We start from the raw sequence: 22,389 nt of genomic DNA on the forward strand, positions 1-22,389 counted from the left end.
CTGAAACACATCGTTTTCACTCTGTTGTCGTGTAAACAGAAGGGCGAAACGCATCAAAACGACACCGTTGTCGTGTAAACGCAAGGCCGAAACGCATCAAAACGACACCGTTTCAAAATGAGAACGGTCTCGTGTAAACGGCACCTGAAACCACTGATTAAATATGACCCACGCCCCCTTCACACCTGGGCACATGTGTTTCACGCACATGATCAATAGAGGGTCATAACCACCTCCAGGGGACTACGCCCACAGGGGTTTAAATACCTGGGTCTCTCCACCATTTGGTTGAGAACTGAAGAAGCCTTTCGGATGAGAGGTGAAACGTCTTCAAGAAACAAAAAGAAGTCCAGTCGCCTTTTTCAAGCTCCAGAGACTACTATGACCTGGATGACTGAGTATCTACACAGACATCAGCCAGGAACTATGAATGAATGCGATATAAAAGATATTTCACTAGAGGAAAAGAAATGCCTGGAAAGGCTTCCAATAGTTACTGAGATATTTTAGCCCAAACCGAAGTGGTTGAATACAACAGAAACACCAACAGTTAACACATGCAGCTGCCTAGGGTTTTGTACTCTCTATACACAGCAAATAAATGCGGACAATCTGAAGCCAGTGATCGTGATTTTTACCACTGAAAGGCTTCTGATTTTGTAGTTATTGAGCAGAGAGAAGACTTTGGTTGCATGCAAGTAAATGGCCTGCGTGCCAAAGAGCGACTGAATTTGCTGAAATGCAGTCTTGAAACCGCGTCTCTCTCTATATAGACTTTTTTCATTTCCAATTTATCTGTATTCATAAACAATGACTGGCACACAGAACAGGAACTATCAGATATCCCTTAGCTACATACATCAAAAACCACTAAAAATTGTTTAGTTTTTTTGTCCCCAGAGGCTAAATCAGTAGACTTGGCAGTAGGTTCCTAGATAGAAGTTCTACACATTGAACTCAAAATTTATCTGTATTTTATCCAACTGAAGAGAAAAAGCAAATGCTGTGAGCTCGACCAATTCCCCCCAATTAGCAACAGAGAACAACATGTTGCCTAGAGGCCCCTACTCCTTTCACCAATCCCTCCTCCCTTTGTCTTCATCTATCTACTTCAGTGCTTTCTCGCTCTTCACCTTTCTCACAAGTCTGCGTTCCATTACCAGAAACAACAGAAGAGGAGGAAAGGGTGCTATTTCCTCTAACAAAAAAAAGAGAAGATCAAATAACCAGTCTCTCTCTCACAAATTTAGGCTATGCTCTACTGGCAAGACGGGGAGCTGCAATGAAACCAGAGCCGGTGGCATTTCAGACCATTTAACAAACAAATGCCACCACACTTGGCACACCAGGAGCTCTGTCACTCTCACAAGGCTGTTTTCACACTGCCCGGGCCTAACATAGACACACACACACACACACACACACACACACCTCGGCCTGAGATGGTAACCTAAGTGACACTTTTCCTACTTTTGGCGACAGTGTTCACCTTCCTCTTGAGTGACAGTTTGATTGGAGAGCTCGCCTTTCAAGGAGTTTCTCCTTCCTCTATCCGTTTCTGTAATGGTTGGGGAAACGTAGCAGGGTTATATTTCACCCCCTGAGCGCTGAACCAGAAAGACGAGGACAAAAGAACAATTCTCCAAGAGGCGCGGCGCAGACAGTCGCAACACCGATTGGACCAAATAACCTGTCAGTCAGCGAGGCAGCCGTGTGCTTGGCAGTGGGCAACGAATGGTATGGAGGCCAGAGGGTTGTGGTTTGGGTTTTGTTAGAATGGAATACGTGAGTGTCTGTCTATCTTGTTATGGTGTAAAAAATAACCCCAATGAAGACAGATGGGCAAACTCATACCCAATATAAGTCAGATAATTACACACTCACAGTCTGCAGGGGTAAAGCAATCTCCCCTCGTCTTCGCAAGCTCACGCACAGCCCAGATCTCAAAGTACATTTGAAAGGCATCTGGACTTTAACGCCACAGTCATAAATATATCGAGGAAACCTGCATATAGTCACATAAACAAACCTGAATGTTTTCACCACACCAGAAATCAAATCAGTATCTATCCACATACACCACAGCAAGAAGGAAGCTGGTCTTCCAACGAAAACACACATTCCACCACCGACAGCCGACATGCTCGCACATACAAACAGCAGAGGAAATCCACAAACCCCCTAAAATATTGGGAAATCCCTCTCTTGGAGGGGTAATAAAGTCAGGCTCTTGAGCCGGCAGACTCTCCTCCCTGGCTGCTGGATTAGCATAGCTTGGCGTTAACAGAGCCAGGCTAGCTGCTACCTGCTGAGCCATTCTTTGCCCAGTCCCATTCACTCAATCAGGCCTAAATCCCTGTCACTTTGCTTGCTAGCACTAAGCTAAGGACCTCATTGACTGTAGCCTGCAGGGGGTGCGTGAAGCCTCCGTTTCTTATCTTCACACTAGTAAAAAGAAATTGAGGAGATTAGTTGGGAGGTGCTTTGTCTTATCACTCTATCTCTAAAGAAATCCTTCAACACCGAGCCTCATCATTAGAAACAGGAGGACACTGGGATATGTGGGTTTTGTTCAAGAGGTTGTGACCGCTTCAGGTGACAAAACACAAAGTCAGGGTTTGTACATGTGCGCTGACCAGGAAAGTGTCCGGAGTTGAGAGCGGGGTCAAGCAGCTGTTTGAGATGGTGCCCCCATGCTAAAAGCTGGAGGGAGAGTTAATTGAGTCCCATGCTTCACAGCCTTTGGGTCTGAGCCTCTTTAAAAGTCTAAAGACACAGTCTAAGAGCAGCCTACCTCAAACTGTGCACGGTTGATGATTTTTTTTTTTTTTTGCCCGTCAATTATTAAGCTGTCCCAAGCTGACCCTCACAGGCTGTCCCAGAAGTCTTTGCACAACTCCAAATCCCTGTTTTGCCGTAGACGTGCTCTGGCATCTTCATCTGTGGTTTGAAAGTCGGGATTTCAGAACTTGTGTTTGAAAATGTGATGTCAACATATCAGGGCTTGTTTATAGCAGTAACTGCCCTGCAGAAGGAATGGCTGGAAGAAAAGAGAGGCTGATATCCAAGTAAAGCTGGGGAATTTGCTTCCTATTAGGAGTGCGAGTTTGTGTGTGTGTGTGTGTGTGTGAGGAAAGAGACCACAATAGTGGGTGGTCCAAGAGACCGTGGCTTCAGAGAGGAATCTCCCTTAAGACTTGCTGGATTTATCACTGTCCGGGCCAGCCGTGGCAAACTTATACAGACGCAAATAGAGGCGCGCACGAACACATGTGTATTTAGTTTTAATGGGATCTGAGCTGAGAAGCCCTCATCATATCCTCTCACACAGCCCTCGAAAGTCTAACCCAATTTTTCCACACTATCTTTTTTTTTTATACGTGTCCTTTATCGCTCCTGTTCCTCTCTAATTCTGCTTCTTTTTTTTTTTCTTTTAATTTTTACATATTTTTTTTTACTTTCTCTGCCCTCCTTCTCTCTCTCTCTCCCCTGCTCTCGGAGGCTTCCTCTCAGCAAGCCTCCTTTCAGACAGAGAGGGGTTTGTCAGGTGCCAAATCCCTGAGCTGAGAGATCAAAGGCAGACAAAGAGACTGGTGACTTACTGTTCTATTCTGGAAAGGCAAAAAATGGAATCCCTCATAGACCGGGACATCACATTCTTCCTCTTTTCTACCCCAGCAGCTCTTTCACTCATTCAATCCTCCTCTCTAGCTTAGTCTTTTTCCCTTTTGTCATTCTTTCCCCTGCCCCATCCCTGTTGTCTCTGAGCTAAAGCACGTTTGGAGGAAAGGGGACAAGAGGGTGGAGGGAGTGAGTTGTGAGAGTTAATGAGTAGTTTTGTCTGTGCAGTAGGGGATTCTACTGGCTGATTTAGTTTAGCGGAGGGGGAAAAGGGGACCATCGATGCGGCCATCTGTAAAAAATAGGAGTGTACAAAAGCTAACGATACAATGATAGCTACCCACAGGCGAGCCAACTAAAACCCAGCTAAGTTTTCCTCTGAGTGGCAGCAACCCACACACCAGGCTTTGAACAGCAATAGATGCCGCCAAATAAATCCACATCTACCCACACACCCACCTACTGCAGCCCACCTTGAGTGACCCGCATGCTAAGCCTGATAGGCAAGCTATTCTGCAGCCTACACAACAAAGTAACCAATACACTGGGGAATGAAAGCATGAGAGCAAACTTGCACTACAATAAGCATCCAAAACCCCGGGAATGTAACACCCAGCGCACGGCGCACAATAACCAGGCCTGCCCAGGCAGAACAATTGCCTCTCTTGTAATCAAAAAAAGGGAGAATTAAGTTCAAACTACTGCCTTTCCCCTGCTTTCAAAGCTGCGCTTTATCTTCTATGGGTGATGAAAACTCAGTCACTCTTTTTAGTCATAACAGACAGTGAGCGCTCTTCAGAGGAGCAGTCGGAGGCATCCTCACAAAGCCACTCTTTCAAAAAACGAAGCGATCAGCTTTCAGGACCTGAGGGCAAGGAGAGTCTCGCCTTCTCCTGCACCTTGAGGAGCCAACGATCTCTATTCAACCTGCCTTTTTGCCTTTTCCCCCTGCCTTTGTGTGTTTTCGATCTCTTTTTTTCCTCCCTGTGGAAGGCAAGTTGCTCAGGTGAGACTCCTGATAAAAAAGATTATGATTCCAGTAGTGCTTTTCTTTAGGCCCCCAGCTACGCTCACAAGCTGGACATATATATACTCCCCAAACTAACATGAAGGTATACAATAAAAGAGCCTCCATATCAGCACACCTGAGCCAGTGGCATATTAGCAGGGCTAACTAGCTGCTGATCGTTGGCATCTGTCGCTGGAACAGCAGGAGAGTGGAGCAGGTTAACTCATTAATTCCGTCACTCTGGGTTATTAATTACCTCCGGCCGTGACAGCGACGCAGAGTCACACGGCCAGCGAAACACATCAGCGTGATGGATGAGGGACACACGGCCACCGAAACTGATCACCATGATTGATGACATACACTCGACACACATCTTGACCTTGACCTGGCAGGGGGAAAAGGGGTCCTATATTAGCTGTACTATCCTTTAAAATGCACAACCGAAAAAGTCGGGGAGCGACATCTGGGTCGACATCCTCACTAGTGTTAATGAAGGCTTCAAACAAAAGCCATCAAGGCTAACAACGTTAATAAGACTCAAGCCAACCTTGCTGACAATCACTGCAGCTTTGCTAACGGTGGCCAGTGCCAGCGAGTGCGAGGGTTGCCAGCAGTTTGCCTGTCAAAGGCCAGATGATTTATAACTGTATTTTCAGCCGCACCAATCCATCACACGGGAGCCACCCAAGACGCTGCCCTAATTAAAATGTCTATACCTGACATATAGGAGCACCAGTCAAAGAACCAGATGAGCAAAACACGTTGTAAAACGGAGAACGATAGCAAAAGAAGACCACGAGCACAGCAGTTATACCTGTAGAACAAACTGTTCCCTCGTGCTGATTTCTTGGCCTTTTGTCCAAATTCAACACCAAACCAAATTTTTTTAATCTGCAGCATTTCCACAAATCAGTACTGATTTTTTTGCAGACACTGTGCAAGACCGCTGACAGGCCAGCTATGGACAATACCGCAGACTGCATATAAAATATGATCGCAGCCAAAGTGACGCCTCCCTTTGGTTTTGGAGTCCGTTGTGTTTTTGGAGGCAAAAGTTTTGAAATTTGGACAAGAGGATGGGGTGCTAGGTTATTGATTCCTCCTAGCAAGTTTGGTTAAGCTGCATCTATAAAGTGTATGGGTTCAACACACATATCTGCTAATTGGTGCCAAGTAACAGACTAGTAAAATACTAGAACTACACAAACTACTTGGATGGTCTGTACCGCAAAGCAAGTCATATCATTTGTTATTAAAAATGCTCCAAAAGACACGAACACCACAAACACAGTTGAGACGTCCAGTTAGTGAAGGTGAGGCCTAGCAACCAACAACAGCTCACCGTGTACACCTGTCAAACAGGGGCATGTGCCTTTAAGTCTTAACAGTATTCAAATGGATCAGTTATAAAAAAAAAGAAACTGAACCTGATTTTGAATGACGAAACTAAATCTGGCTGTAAATATGCTTTTTGAACATGGCTATCCGCTGGGACCGACTCACTTCTGGAACCAACCTCAAACGGTGACACGTTGGCTTCATTTTTCATCCCCAGAGGTTGCTGCTTGGATAATACAAAAGACTAATGGAACAAGTTCCTGCTTCATTATAGAGCAAAGAGTTCAATGTGGTGCCACCTATACTGTATTTAAAAAAAAAAAAGCAATATTGTTCTGAAGACTTCCTGTACACCAAAGGCTCAGCGTTCTTATTGACACGTAGGCCTCAACTTCCTCCCTAATTCCTGTAGGTTCGCCTTAAGAAGGAATATTAGTACAATGGTTATATCGCAAAAATCTAAAGTATTCCACCCAGTCACTTCAGAAGGCACAATACCCCCCTTTAAGAATGAGACACAAAGTCCTGAAGGTAAATGTAAGGAAAAGAATGAGGCACAAAAAAAAAACAAAACGTACAAGGGGAAAGGGTGCAAATCAAAATGTACATAAAGCAGAAATTGTTGGAACTTTGAAATGAATGGAGAAAAGCTACGAATGGACAGAAGAGGAAAAGAGGTGCAGGCAAACAGATCCATCTTGTCTGCTGAAACACTATTTGACTTGGCTGCATTGGGTGGGGGCCACTCAGATTCCACTTTTGCGCCCATGCCAGGTCCACAAGGATGGCACCACCCAAAGCCGGGCATCGTGCCAACTGACTAAGGACCTTTTGTGACCTAAGATTTACACAGCAGGTGGCCAATGGGCTATAATTCAAGGCAAACAAGACAAGTGGTACATGCACAAACTGAGGCGTGCAAACTTCTGCGCACCTGCAAACCCTCAGGTATGAACACAAAAGCCCTTCAAACGCCCTCTGGAGTATGCAGATTCACTTCGCAATGCCATGCACGCATGCAAATACACACAAAGATGCACATATCAACCCAACAGGCTTTGTGTAAGCAGGTTAAGCATGGGCACAGCAGCACAGCAGGGACCAGGGGAGGTAAACAAACACAGTCATGGCATTGTCTTGGTCCAATTCCTCAAGGTCTCCAGGGGGCTAGTGTCTCATGTTGGATGTGTGTGCCCGCATGTGTGTGTTTAGCATACTTTCCTGACATTGTTTACAATGAAAAGAGAGCCGCATTTCAATTCAGTTATGAAAAAAATAATAGGTAGATGGGTGGGAGGTGGGAGGAGTATGCTAATGTTGTTGATGTGTGAGGGGACACTCGCAGGGGCGCACACACCGCTAAACAATTGGGAGAGTTTAACTATTCTGCTCGCGGTGAGTCAAGGAGAATGAGGCAGGATGTGTGAGGAGAACACACACTAAGAATAGGTGAAGAGGAAGCGATAGGGAAGTGGTCTCAATGGGGCCTCACAGCCAATTCTGTAAACAAGCGTAAGCCACGTTGACACTGTCGTACAAACACACAACAAATCACCGCGCAGGCCGCACAGTGACACATGCTCAATGCGCAGTTTGTTCACTCGCATATTCCATTTTTCTTGCACAGTGCACAATACGTCATACACATTCTAAAGCCGGGAAATATATTAACATCACGAGCTTTCTGTGCAAAATGAGAAAAAATATCACGACAGCTAAACAAAGGACAATCTACTTATGTCAGCTAAAATACATCACACACCGAGAAGCTTGCAAAGACTTTTGAGCGGCCCGAATCAGTAGGAAGGAAAATGTAGGGATGGATAATAAATACTCAAGTCAGTAAGATTAATGCAATAACTAACCTAAAATGTGCCATTATCTTTAACTCATGTGTATGACGTTGATACGGGTTTAAAATCAGACAGGAGTTGTTGCTCTTGCATAGTAACACTTTGTTTGCGGCTGATTAACACTGAGTTTGGGACGCAAAGGGTATTTGGGAGAGCCTTAATAATTATTAACAGGTATCGCAAGACTGAGATACGAGTACTTTTGATTTACATAATAATGTCATAGCTATTGCTCACAGTGCAACTCTAAATGTTCCCTCTATGTGCTAACTCTGTTTGGAACCAGCTGCAACATCAGCTAAATCTCAGCAGCTGGTCTCACTTAATGAATTAAGGTGATTTGGATGTGGATGAAGTAACATCTGGCAGTAATGTTATGCCTTTATGGCTTCATTCTTTACTTTTGTGTATATGTGTAAGAATAATGTGTATATCTTCTTGTAGGTATTGTTCTGTAACCACGGCCATGGCACGTTTGCTAAGAAACTCAAGCATCTTATCTCCTGGTTAAATAAAGCTTAAATTAAATTTTTTAAAAAGCCCATCAGTCCACCCTCTCTGGCCTGCTTACCACAGGTGTGTAACCTCAGGTGCATACATTGCAACTGGAAAATAGAGTATGATGTAATTACCACATTTTGCAAATAGCTCAAAGGAAAAATAAACCTTAATCTTCATCATATGTATTCTGATATCCAGATAAATATGAAAGCAGAATGTCTTTTCACACAAAACAGATGCTTTGTTTAATCTTCAGTTACTGCAGAAGAAAAGAAAAAACTACACTTGGATCATTAAAATGGCTCCATAATGACAAATAATTAAAACAAATGGTTTACACCAAGCTTAAATGTAAGTTTAGATGACTCTACTGCAATCCTGTAGTAAATCAGATACACTCCACCACATACACATGTGACATACAGTTTGTCAAATGAAAGTGCGCACACATCTGTCAACGCTTAGCTTGCACATGCAAAACTTAAATTGCGTCGTTGTCTGCGGTCTCGGGGGCAAGTTTAACATCAACCTTGACGGTTTCTCAGAAGCAGCTCGGTGGAGAGGCTGGAAAGGGTCGACTTGCGGGTGAAAAAGGGAGGTATTTTTAGGTTGTTTGTTTAGGTAATCTACTTGTAGCTCCCAGACGACAGCCTGTCTGGGGCCTCAAAACACCTTCTATTGTGCATGTGTGTGCGCGTGAGGGTGTGTGTCCCTGGGAATGCTGCGCTGCCATTGTGTCTCTGCGCCGGGGGACACGTTGTAGGTGCAGTTTTATGCTCTAGGTGTGTGTGTATTTCTGAGCGTGCACGCGCACACAGGTTACATAAAAAACTTTCCTGGGTCACTAGCTCTTCAACAGCTCATGTCAGCCCAGTGACGGCCTGCTGGTCTCCACTGCGGCTGTCACTGCCCTTGCCCTTTGACCTCGCCTGGTGTCACTCAGGCCCTCACTCCCTCCAGACCACTTTCCCCTCTCTCTCGAAACAGATTCGAGGTCATTGCCATCATAGAAAAATACACCCCCTCATCCTCCACTCCCCCCCAAGTTTTGAAACTGTCCTGTTCAGGTAGTGTGTACATCCTAAGCTGGTAGTGTATGTGTGGTCAGTAGCTGGATGCATACATTGCCCTGCCTAACCCCAGGCTAGTTAAACCTCTCTGTCCTTGCGGGCAGAGTGGAACGGTGATGGGGGGCGGTAGGGTACAGGGTCTGTAACAGGAGCCTCTCGGTTAATTGGCTGCTGCTCAGACAAGGTTACTCTGCTAATGTGTTTTAGCCTTTAGCTTTGATGTGACAACAGACACGCAGGCCCAGTGACGATGTGGGAAAGGCAAACAAAGGGATGTGAGGGTGAAATGCACAGCGAGCTTTGAAGTAAGTGTGTGGGCACCGCTGGAAGAGGGCCACGGTCGAGCCTCTGAGTCATGTTTTGCATTCCTCTGACTCTTTGCCTTCTTTTACTGGAAGCGTATCTACAGCTTTTTCTACCTTTCCTTATCTCTTCTCATCGTTACGATTTGTCATCACTTAAGTTGATGTTCCACACTTGGCAGCTTTGCTGATTATGAAAGCAGCACCACTGCCTCACAAAGCTGCCAAAAATGTGTTCATAACCTCCTTTATTCTCTTGCTAATGCTGTCAATACTGTATCTCAACCAAGCTGCAACCTCCGGGGCTGAAGACTACAGCCAAGAAGTGAAGCGCCAAAACCTGCAATTCCTGATGTGGCCATTGAGGCTGGTTCCAAAACGGAGCCAATCCCCATAGACTCCATGCTAGAAAGCTCCAAAAAAATCCCAACATGATGGCAGCCAAAATGCTTAAGTTGAGGTTTGAAAATACAGAGTCCAGAAATGAATGGGTAATGCCATGGTGGCTGCATCGTCTGTTACTATATACAGTTTATGATCTCAACACACTAAAAACCAGTGCTAACATAACACACCAAATCAGGATGTGCGTGTGTGTGTGTGTGTGTGTGTGTGTTACCACAGTAGAAGCTAGTTTTCTTTGACAAGGAGAATAGCTCTGCTGTCTTGACCTCTATCTGCACTCTTTAAAGGGTCACTTCACTCATGCTCCCTGCAGTCCCAATGAAAACAGTTCAAAGTCAGGTGAGCCCAGCTCTGACACGCACAGGTGATAGTGACTGTAATATCTACCGCAGCTGCCAGAGGTCATGACACGACTACACCATGCTTGTTCAAAGAGCGATCACCGTCTGTACCCTTAACACCCCCCACCCCACCCCACCCATTTCCACCTTTCACATCTCCAGCCATTTATCAGGGCCACTAGACAGGAATCAATTCATCTTCCTTTCCCCTTTATTCTCTTACAACACACACTCCTTCTGTCAAACAATGCACTTTTCTGGTGCCCTTGTTTGATTTCAATCGCTTCCTTTCTCTTAATCTTGATCCTATCTGTCCGTCTCGATTTTCTCTCGCTCCTCTTTTTTTCTTCCCCACTCATACCTCCATGATATGAGTCTTCAAGGGACTGCGCTGCCCCCCCCTTTCCCTTCTAGCAACTTGCTGCATATCAGGAAGGATCAAGGCTTCTAATCCCAGAGATGTGCCCTGCCACGGACACACCTCTGCCTCTGGCTGGAGATCAGCAACTTTGGGTCCGCCAGCGCAGTGAGAGCTCTGCGTCCCCAAATTACATTTCAGCTCTCCCGCACGGAGGTTACACCTCAGAGGAAACCCAATGGTGTGTTTGATACACATGTAAGTTGACATTTTTGTGTGCATACACATAAACGCACCTGTTCTCAACCTTCTGGGGTGAGATGAAAAATATAGGTGCATGTATGCTATAGAGTTTTATGTAAAACGGCAATAGGTGTGTTACGAGTTACATGAGAGGGAAAGTGTCACACACCATCTATATGACTATAAAGCTGCAGCTAGCAGACAGTAAGCTTAGCAGAACCTGAGCATAGACTACATGTGTTATGTGGTGGGCTGTTTTTTTCATGAGCAGCATTGACTGTACAAAAATAGTGAACACAGACATGATCCACTGGGGGTGTGGACTACCAATCAGAAAGTTTGGTATTTTATCATTGCTTGAAGTGACCATATTTGGATGAAAGGGACGAATACTACCTTATTACATAATTGAATTACATTTTATTTACATAGTGGCAAATATAATGCCAATTCCCCCAAACAGTCACCTCAAGGCACTTTATACTGTAAGGTAAAGACCCTACAATAATACAGAGCAAACCCCAAAAATCAAATAATCCCCTATGAGCAAGCATTTGGTGATAGCAGGAAAGAAAAACTCCCTTTAACAGGAAGAAACCTCTGGCAACCAGACTCAGGGAGGGGACCTGTTGGGGGTGAGGGGGGAAAGAAGACAGCAATGATAGCTATCTCTGTGGGGGTGCACTGCTAACATAAAACTAAAAATTCCAGAATTTCTCACAAAAACAGATTTCTTGGACAGAAGACCAGGTTACTGGCCCCATAAATGTGACACACATGCACCAAAAGGCTCCAGCAGCACAAAAATGTTCAAAACATCCTGTTCAGTTATTCAGATTAGCAGAGGTGAAGGCTAGCAGAAAGCTCGCGGCTATAGCTGCCTGTGTCACCACCGTTAATCTGACATAACTTTAAGCATTAATACAATCTGAACAGACAAGTTTTAAAAATAAGTCAGGCTTAGTAAGGTTGTTATGAAGGGATAAATTAGCTATATAAACCTATAACCTGTTTTTTTTGTACAGACTTGGAAACATGCATATTTCTGTTGTAAAGCTGAGCATTCTCACATGGCAGTCTGGGGATTCAACAACGACTCACTTTTGGAGTCAGCCTCAAGTGACCTTTATAAGAACTGCAGCTTTTGGCACTTGTACAGCTACACAAGCTGCTACATTCATTTCTTTATCAAGAAACCAAACTATATTCTAATGCAGCAATTCATCTGTTGAGGTGCTGATTCAAACAGGCGAGTCTAATGTCAATTTAAGCTTTTTGGAGTCTCCAAACTCATCTTCCATTGTCTAAGATGAAGAGGGCTTTGGATGCCCAGAATACTTCCTCCCACTTCACATCTTTAATCTGTTTTCCTTGCAACAATCTGCATGTAGTCTTTTATTCAAATCACACATTCTAAGTGTGTGTGTGTGTGTGTGTGTGTGTGGTGTGTGTTGTGTGTGTGTGTGTGTGTGTGTTTTTCCAGGGAGAATGAAGCACTGTGCCACTTCCTCCTACACTGTGATTAGAAAAGGGGGATCTCAGCTCATTAGAATGGGCACTGCATCCAGTCTCAGGGCCCATCAGATTACACAGCGGTCCTTTATTGCAAGGCTTTTTGTCATAACCCCTAACTGATTGCTACGGAGCTGCCTTTGATTTGGCCACTGAACTCTGCACCCTCTGAGAAAAAAAGGATGATGACGAAAGAGAAGAAAAAGACCACCTAGATACTGCTGGCCGGCGCTGGATGAGAGGATCTTAAGATTGAAATCAGCAGGAGAAAGAGAGAGGGAGAGATAAAACATTTCAAGGTGTTTGCAATCAGCCTCCCATTGTCAGATGCTAAAGGAGAGCCGGCTGTCCATCTAAGGAGCTGCTGAGCTGCTTTGTCTGCAGGCAGAGATCGCGCACTGCGATTGGGACATTAATAGAAGTTTATGATACAGCATGTGATATGCCTGCTGAGACAGGTGCACTGAATAAATACAGGACTGATAATGGTTCAGATCCACACATATACTCTGCGTCTGTCTGCGCTGGTGATCAGTAACATATTGCCCCAGATCAAAGGGATTTCTGTGCAATGGTGAACCGACAGATGAAGTGCAAAAAAAGCAAGGTTGCCAGACTGGAACTAAATCTCTTTCCACTTCACTCCCTCCCATGCTTTTTGTCTCCTTTTCTCCCTCCCTGTCTCCTCATCTCGGATCTCCTCTGCTGTTCTTGGCGAGAGAGGTTCGTTCTGCCTCTCTTTCAGCACAAAGAAGGTGGCAGGGGCCCTCTTTCTCTTTCATAACCTCTCTCTCTCGCTCTCTCTCTCTCTCTCTCTCTCCAAAACAGTCCACCCATGCCCACTTGATGGCTGTCCACTTCTCCCTCTCCATCCGCCTTTCTCTGCCTATGCATCTGTCCATCTCCCTTTACAAACACTGCCTCTTCTCTCCATCCATCTGCCAGCTCGTGGAGAAAACAGGCGGTTTTGGGTGGAAGAGTGGGGAAGAAGAAAAATTTTAAAGTGAGCGAAGGAGAAAGAAAAGGCAAAGGAGCAAGAGGGAGAGTGTGCAGGAGAAAATGGAGGGAGAAGAAGGGAAACAGCCTGAGGAATGGGAATGGCAGAGATGCATAGAAGGGGGGAAGGAGGGGTGAAAGGACTGCACGGTTGTGTTGGTAGAGAGCTGGGGTATTGATTCAGGGCCTTTTGACATGCTAATTTGCTTGCTGACTGCTTTAATCGCTCCCTCTTCCCATCGCGGGCTTCAAAGAGAGGATGCTTTTCAAAGAGGAGAGGAGAGGAGTGGAGAGGGAAATGTTATCATCCTCATGGCCCATATGTTGCTAATGCCAGTGGACAACCATGTAAGCCGCACTGTAAAAACATAGTGTACGCAGTTAGGAAAGTACTGTGTTCTCACTATGTCCAATATATTTAAATTAAATTAAAGTGAGCTGAAAGTTTAAGGTCGAAAAAGCAGGCAGATCATCAAAAAATGCATCTTTACAAAGTTTAAACCAGGTCCATTAACAGCTGATGTACAGTATTAGAGATCCGTGGTGTTAATGGGACAGTGACGGTATTGGGAATGAATGTATTTTCTGTACTATCTAGATCATTCAATACTACTGTATCCAAAAACAATGAGAAGTCCCCAGATTTGCCAAACTAATTTACCAAAAACACCACCACTTGTCATTTTTCCAGTATGGCTCAACGACATGATGAAAAACCTAAATAAAGCACTGAATGGAACTCATATGACACTTGTTGCTACTGCAGTTAGACCACACTTTAGTCAAAAGAAGATTTCCATCTGTGGTAATTTATCTTTGGTGGCATTGCTCTGCCATTGTGGAGCAGCAGCAAGACAAAACACGGAGCAGAGCGGCAGGTAGCATCGGCGGTACGAGATCTGACACTGATTGAAGCAGCACGATAGGAGGACTTGGAGAGGAAGTGGAATGCAGATGTGCAGCAACAGGCTAAAAGGCCAAAGAAATGCACACAAGGGTGTGAACTGAGCCATCGGTTGATGTGGGCTGGCACTGAGATCAGCTGATGTGCCCCACTGGGGCTACTTGAACCAATGCTATGCCTGATTTAAGTCCATTCAACACAATTATATTGATCTGATTCCACTGACAGTTTTTCCACGCTGTATTTGCTCAACAAAACTTTCATGCACCTTGACATAACATTTAGTACCTCTTTAAATCTGATTTTCCAGAAAGCTGATTTTAAATGCAGTTTCTAGTTTTCTTCTTCTTCAGCCGCTGCTAGAAACAGAAACGGGGCACACCAGTAAATTCTGACAGAGGAACTCGATTTTCATCCTTAAAAAAAAAAAAAAAGAGGAAAAACTCACTCAGCAGGAGATAAATGACTTAAAGATGGATTGTTGTAGCAATATAGTCATACACCCTGAGGTGTAGCTGGCACTGTGGGAGTGCTGCGGCTATCAGTCTGGGTCATGCTCGATCACCGTGGCTTCCTGCCCTAAATAGGGCACCGCGAGAAGAAATAGAGAGGGGTGATGAGTGTCGAGCCGCGAAGGGAACAAACACAGAGGCAGGACAGCCCCTGAGCAGGAAAAGCATTTCAGCACCTCGGCTAATGATGGCTGAATTACCACCAGCGTCCCCCTCCCCCCACCAACCCACTCCCTCTTCTCCTTCCCATTCAGTCAAGGGAAGATGTATGTGTGCTGAGGGCACTTTTTTTTTTCCTATTATTTTAATCAGAGACAAACAAGACAGAATATTTAAGAATCCTTTAAGCAATTACTCAGCACAACGGGGAGGGAGGAGGTGGAGGATTCCTCGTGAGACATTTTGTCCTCTCTTTCTGTATCTGTTGTTCTTTCCTGCTCTCCGTTGGTAATAGATTCCTCGTCTCTATTCAGCGGCACAAAATGAGCCTCCTGGTGGCAGGCAGAGTGATGAGTACATTCACCTCCATTCTGCTGCACTCTGCTCAGAGTGTGGGTCTGTGTGTGCTAAAGCAAAACTAGTGTGCATGTAGACGTGTGTCACTGCTTCATCTTTTCCATGCATGTGCCTACATATATGAGTTTGTTGTATAATCACGTATGGCATATGTTTATACCAAGATATACATTACGGGTTTGTGCGCCCGCTCTCGTGTGTCACTTGTGCATGTGTGTTTGCTGGGAGAGTGACGGGCGATGATGTTTGGTGTGCTGCCTCCCTCCCCACAGTGAAGGTATCTCATTATTCAGCCCACTTCCTGCTGCTGCCACCAGAGACAGGCTGACAAACACTAACCGCCTCGACGGCCGGAGCAGAGAGAAGGAGGAAAAAAGACGGTGTGAATGGGTGAAATTGCTCACAGAAACTCGGCAGTAAAACGGAGGGCTATGAAAAGAGAAAAGACATATGAAAAGAAAAGGAACGCCTGTGAATAGCGTTGAAGCAACAGGAAATCTGAAGAGACAGAAGACATTGGACAAAAAAAGGCGGCCTAAAGGAAGATGCAATTCTTAATTGTGGTATATGCAGAAGAGGAGAAAGACGAGGAGCCAAGCGGGAGGGGGGGGGGGGGGGGGGGGGGGGGGGGGGGGGGGGGGGGGGGGGGGGGGGGGGGGGGGGACAAGGGACTGAGTTTGTGTATTTAAAGTCATCGGGGACCAGCGGCTAATAGAATTACTGGTGAATTTAGAATGATGCTCCCAAGCGCATATTTAACACTGTCACAGAGGGAGGCAGAGAATGGGAGACCTAGATACGCACACACAGAATGAATGGGGCACAGGAGAGAAACTTCATCCCGTAAAACCTCTTAATCCAATACCAATGAGAGTTTCCAGCTCAGCAAAGACTGCTGAGGCAAAAATGCTCTGATCACACACTGACATCACAATCGGGTCCTGAACACACACCCCACATTCAAACAGGATTTAAAGAGAACACACACACACACACACACACACACACACCACACACACACACACACACACACGCATACACACACAGATGATTGAAGTTAAAGGGGACCTTACTGTGCATTTCCTTATTTTCTGTCGTACATATATTGTTCCAGTGGTGGATGCTCATATTAAACATGGCCCAAGTTTCAAATAATGTCAGTGTGTACAAGTAATCCTCATGAGGAAAAAGCTCAGACTCCAGACTGCTTGATACTCTGTTTTGGTTTTTTTCTACTCTTGGCTCTGTATGATGTTACACAGAGTGGATATCCTAATATGTCACCTCAGGCACACGGGTCTGACTGTGAACAAGACACCCCCCCCCCCCCCCCCCTCCCCCCCCCCCCCCGAAGTTCAAACCTTCTGTTTTGCAGCCAATTAGGGGTTTGGGGCTGCACCAGGCCCAGTATGAGATAATTAAGGATTATTTTGAACTGTAAATCATGCAGAGTACAGGTAAAAAGATATGTATCTCAAAATGAGCATAATCAATACAACTAGAGAATATAAAGGCATGTGTTTACTGTCTGTGTGTGCGTCCTTGTATTACTCATGTTGTGGGATATATATATATATATATATATATATTATATATATAGGAAGATAATGTCCCAGTGGAAAGTAGGGGCATTAGGAGCTGCAACCCTGAAACTGGAAGAGTGGCTGCAGCAGATTCCAGGCACAACATCCGAGGTCTCTTTCCAGAAGAGAGCAGTCCTTGGAACAGCTAGATACTGTGCAGATTCCTCAAACTCCCAGGCCCTGGAAGAGGACCTGAGCTAAGGAACCACACATACCACCCCCAAGAGGTTGAGAGGGAGATTTGTTTTTTTTTAATATAATCTGTTTATATAGTCATCTTCTGGGCACCCACCTATCTGGGAACAACAAAATTATTAAATTATATATGCAAACCTGGTTTAAAATAAAGGCTTAGGTTCTTTGGCCAGTAAATGGTTATGGTTGGAGCAAGTCTCAGCTGATGTAATGTTGTCTTACATTATGGCATTTTAAACCATGCATGTGAGTGCATTCTGCCTGGTGTTTGGGACAGAACAAACAGCTGACTGATCGGGAATCATGTTAAAAGTGGTTTAGGGTAGAAATAGGCTAAGGGTTGGGCATTTCCTTTTGATAGTTAAGATTAGGATAAGGGTGCTAGAGAATGCATTAGTAGGGTGCTCAAACTTGTACAAACTTGTTTGCGTTTTGATTACAGGGGGTTATGGGGGACCGCTTCACAGCTCAACTATGTGCAGCATTCTGCGGTGTCAGAAGCATCTGTCAACTTCACACCTCAACCAAGCTATTTATCCCCAGCAAACACACACACGCCAACAATGCAATTTCAAGGGAAACAACTTACTATGTACGTCATCGCTCTAGGTATAGAAAACTGCTGCCACAGCATCATTGCAGTCAGAAAGTTTATTTTGGTCGAGTAATTAAAGCGGGAAATTATCATTTCCCCTCATTAATCTCTTCCTTGTATTACCTCAAGAGACACTCCTGCACCTCCAGCAGAAGGGACCCCCTCACCAGATGAGGAGCGAGACAACATCCTGACCCCCCCACCCTCCCCATAGAGTATGCGGGAGTGGGGTGGTTAACAGGGAAAGGGATCCCAAACACAAACAGACAGTCCCCTCTCCTTAGATCAGGGGGCCTTTGGCCCTCAGTGCCCTGGTTGTCCCTCTTGCCTTGGCCCTGGCTGTACACCCTAGCCACCCTAGTCCACCTCAAGCACAGACACCCCATGCACACTCCCCCCCACAGCTGTCAAAACCCTGGACATCTTAATCAATCCTGGATCCCCCAACCCTGTCAAACACTGCAGAAGATGGATGCAGAAGGGGATGACCCTGACCTCTGCCAGGGGTAGAGAATACAACTCCTACATCCCCTGTCAGCTCCCCCCCCTCTAAAATCCTTCTCCCCCTCAAACTCAACCAGTCTCAAACACCTCTGCTGCTGCCCCAACAATAATGGAGGGGAGGCCATTCATCCTGGGCTGGGAACCAGGGGCCAGGGTGCCCTTGTAACCTCTCACGTACACAGGACAAGCACATACACACAAGCATGCGAGCACACACACACAATCACACAAACTGCACCAAAGAAACCCTTTTAAATAAAAGGGTTTGAACTTCATTAAGCCACACAGGCTGATGCACTCATATACTTTTCAAATATGGTAAAAGAATACTGAAAACACACCAAAACTCACAACTTTTCCCTCATGTCCACTGTCCCCCAAAACATAAACTTCTGCCTGTTTGTCAACATGGGAATAGAAAAGTGGAGCCCCTCTCCCACAGAGCCTGTCACAGGGGGGAATATTAACCAGCTCATCAATGCACTTGAGGACCAGCACTGGCCAGCACCTTTTAACCCTCGAGTCACTGACCCACACTCAGAATAAACCCAATGTGTATCATCCAACTGAAAGTGAAATTTAGAAAGAGAGTAATTGCAGCTAAAAGTGAATGGAGTGGGTGTACTGGCACTGTAAACTTAAACAAACTCAAGCAGATGCAGCGATATGGGAACTAAATGGATATATTGGCTTGAGCAACAGTGCCAGTGCCAGGCTGGCAAACATTACAATCCTGCATTAGTCATATAAAATCAAAGCTTCCAAGTCCTTTATTGCCTTCTATGGTGAGTAACAGCTATTTATCTCAACGAAAATTAAAGGGCAGAGATAAGAAGTTACTGCCAATGATGCAAGCAAATAAAAATTATGGTATACAATATGAAATCAGCCTTCTCATATTGAAATATAAGAGGCTGTTGTAGTAAAATGCATGACGGAAATCCAGAGAAAATTTGTATAAAGTCTGTAACTGCCCCCCCACCCCACGCCTTTTTCTGCTTCTTCCAAACTGACTCCTGGTACAGAAACCTGGCCATTGAGCCCAGAGGAGACGGTCATACTCTTACTGGTCATACAATGCTTTAATTTTTGAACAAAAATAAACACTGAAACTACACACACACACAAACTCCATCTGTGACTACTTGAACCCCTTTGCCTTTCCCACCCCCAAGCAGCCAGTGGTAGCCCTAAATCACCAGACCTGTTTGTCATGCAATTAGTCCTCCGAGATAAAGGCTGCCTCGTAAATTAGGAGAGGTGTAGTAGTCCGTCCCCCTGTTAATCACCCGTGCCCAGCCTCTGACCCCTCACTGCTGCGGCCCACTGCTTTGTGTGTGATGTTAGTGGGTGGTGGTGACTGGGATTTACCAGTAAACCTTCATGGCAGAACTGGCACCCGCTCATCTGGCCAGCTTACAAGTGCGCCCCAGCTTGGCAAAAGGCTGATCAACAAAACAGCTGCTGAAGACTACTAGATGCTATTAGCATTACAGTGCCGTATACCACAAGCTACAGTCCACTGGGTGCAATGAAACAAGCGAGTTAAAGTGGGTCAGAGGCGATCAAATATGCCATTTATCAAGAGCTTGAAAATGGCAGAAATTTGGTGGGTTTTTGATAGGCATTCCTAGGAAATGTTTTGAATTCACCAACAGGCTTAAAGCTCTATCATGATTGTGATTTTAAAAAAATCTGAAGGGGGCACTCTGCACTGACCTTAAAACCTCATCAAACAGCCTGGTATAGGATCACAGCAAGCCAAGACTAGAATAATTGCTCACAAAGGGCTATTCCCCTCCTACCAAATAGCACTATTTCAGCCCCATCTTCCAGCTGTGTATTTTCAATCCTCTCATACCTGCTTGGAATTATAACCCTTCCTCTTTCTTTCTCGTCGTCTAAAGCTGTCTATCTCTTTTCCACAGCTTGTGGTTCTGTTGGGAATAGGGAAAGAACAGGTTGGGGGTGAAAGACACAGCGGTAGTGGAAACCAGTTGGGGTACTAGCCTCCTCTCTCCGTGTCACCAATTCTCCTGGGATGCATCCCATTGCAAAACACCTCCCAGCGGGTCCACTAATTACTCCATTTACAGTCATCTCTGCTTCTATCACCCAACCACACACTGGAAAGAAGGCTGCAGAGAGTGGGAGAGCAAGGAGATAAAACATCCAACAGAGTGCAAGGGGTGGGTGAACCAAGGGAGGGAGGAAAGGAAAGGACAAAGAGAACAAAACACGAGATAAAGACAAAGAAACAGAGACAGGATATTGTGGCCACGACTGAAGAACAGGGAAGACAGTGGTCTATAAATCAAGAAAGGAGCCAAAACAAAAGTCAGAGACAAATGTCAGTTGCTTACCTTGACATTCTGAACTGCGCTCCTCATATCCAGGGTTGCACAGACAGTTCCCAATGGGCACCAACCACTCACCGTCAGCCCCGCAATACATCTTAGGCACCTCCTTTTCCTCTGAATTATCCACGCATGAACCACGAACTTCCACAAGAGAAGAAGTATCGGCTCCAGTGATGGTATCTGGAAACTGAGCCAAATTGCGCACAGCTAAAGGACATTTCTTGTAGAAGACCCTGACAGAAACAAGCGCAATGCACGCCCCAACATCCTGGAAGGCCAAATAGAAACCCTTCCGGGTCAGGGCTCCCACATCCCGGACCTCTGTGTTCAGCTTCATGATACGATCGCCGATGTCCACCTGAGTGAAGCTCTCATCTGCAGCGATGGTATCTATCTTGCCGAACTGGTTCTCGCGGATGTAGCGCTCTTTGTCGTTGTTGGACTCGTAGTAGTAAAGATTGAAGGTTTCCTTGCAGGTTCCCATGACACCCGGGAGGCTGTTGCAGTCTCGGAGGGTGAACTTAATCTCAATGTAGACACGCTGGGCCCCTCCTCTGGGGATCCAGTCAGTGCGGAGCCAGTTGTTTTGATTGGGCTCCATGACATTGCACACCTGGTACGTCCGAATGGGGATGTTCTTTTCATCCATAATACTCACTTCCTCCCACTGGGGAAAAGAAACAAATAAAAAAAAAAAAAATGTTACAAAGACATTCTTAAACTTTATTAATCCCCACCAGGCCACCACTGGTTTTAAGATTAGGTTCACATCTACCCCTATATATGGAATCTTCGTCCGTATAGCTTACCCAAATGAAAAGCCTTCAACAGAAGGCCAAAAGCATCAAGGAGCTGATTTGAAAGGTTATGTCTTCCAGTTCATGAAACCATGCTTGTTTAGCAACCTAATGCTAAGTGGTTCCCTGGTGACGTAGTTCCCGGCGTTTTGTTAGTTTTGCCAGGCAGAGCAGTTCATTGACGGCTTAAGTTAATGCATATTTTATGAATGACACCTAATAGAATTGTCCAAAGATATTAATATTTATTGCTTCTCCTCAACTATGAAGGAAATGTGTGATTAAGTCTCTGGCTCAGTAATGCCTACAGTTCAATTATTTGATGAGCTGTACACAAAATCCTCATCTCTCTCTCTCTCACACACACACACACACACACACACACACACTTAGGCACTAGAAGATTGCTAATGATCTAATGTGCGCCTGCTTTATAAACGCATACATGATTGGAAGTGGAAGACGGAGGCACACACGCTCACTTGTGTTAGTATGAACTTGCACATGGGGTGCGTGGATTATCCAGCGCGGCTCGCCTTATTTTTGCAGAGGGAGAATGTTTGTTTAACTCATGCTAAAGTTCCTCTCTCGACAGAGCACCGTTGAGGAAACACGAGCATTTCTCGAGAGCTCAAAGCAGCGCGCTCCCTCCAGTTTTTTCACCGTGTGTTTTAAATAGAGCCTTTGACTGAGCTGGCCTGTAAACAAGAGCAGACAAGCCTTTGGCTGCTGTTGTTTCAACCATTTAGAAAACTGTGCAAAAAAAAAAAAAAAGACCAAAAAAAACCACCCAAACATAATGGTGAAAGATGCGAGATTTTACTAGGTGCCTTATCATAAACAATCAGGATTAAAGCCATATTCCCCGGAG

The 22,389-nt window shown here is 45.2% G+C and overlaps 1 protein-coding gene across 3 annotated transcripts in view; it reads right to left on the reverse strand.

The window, feature by feature from the left end:
- epha4l (eph receptor A4, like) overlaps positions 1 to 22,389 on the reverse strand; it is a 58,040-nt gene that overhangs the window by 31,968 nt on the left and 3,683 nt on the right. For 2 of the 3 annotated variants that reach the window (XM_030743700.1, XM_030743699.1), the window contains exon 3: positions 20,725 to 21,388. In XM_030743700.1, the coding sequence (XP_030599560.1) occupies positions 20,725 to 21,388 (664 nt within the window). Of the gene's footprint in view, positions 1 to 20,724; positions 21,389 to 21,530; positions 21,624 to 22,389 lie in introns of those variants that run through there. The other variant, XM_030743701.1, reaches the window with a different exon arrangement.

This window comes from Archocentrus centrarchus, chromosome 13, assembly GCF_007364275.1.
Source record: "Archocentrus centrarchus isolate MPI-CPG fArcCen1 chromosome 13, fArcCen1, whole genome shotgun sequence".
In the NCBI taxonomy this organism is placed as follows: domain Eukaryota; kingdom Metazoa; phylum Chordata; class Actinopteri; order Cichliformes; family Cichlidae; genus Archocentrus; species Archocentrus centrarchus.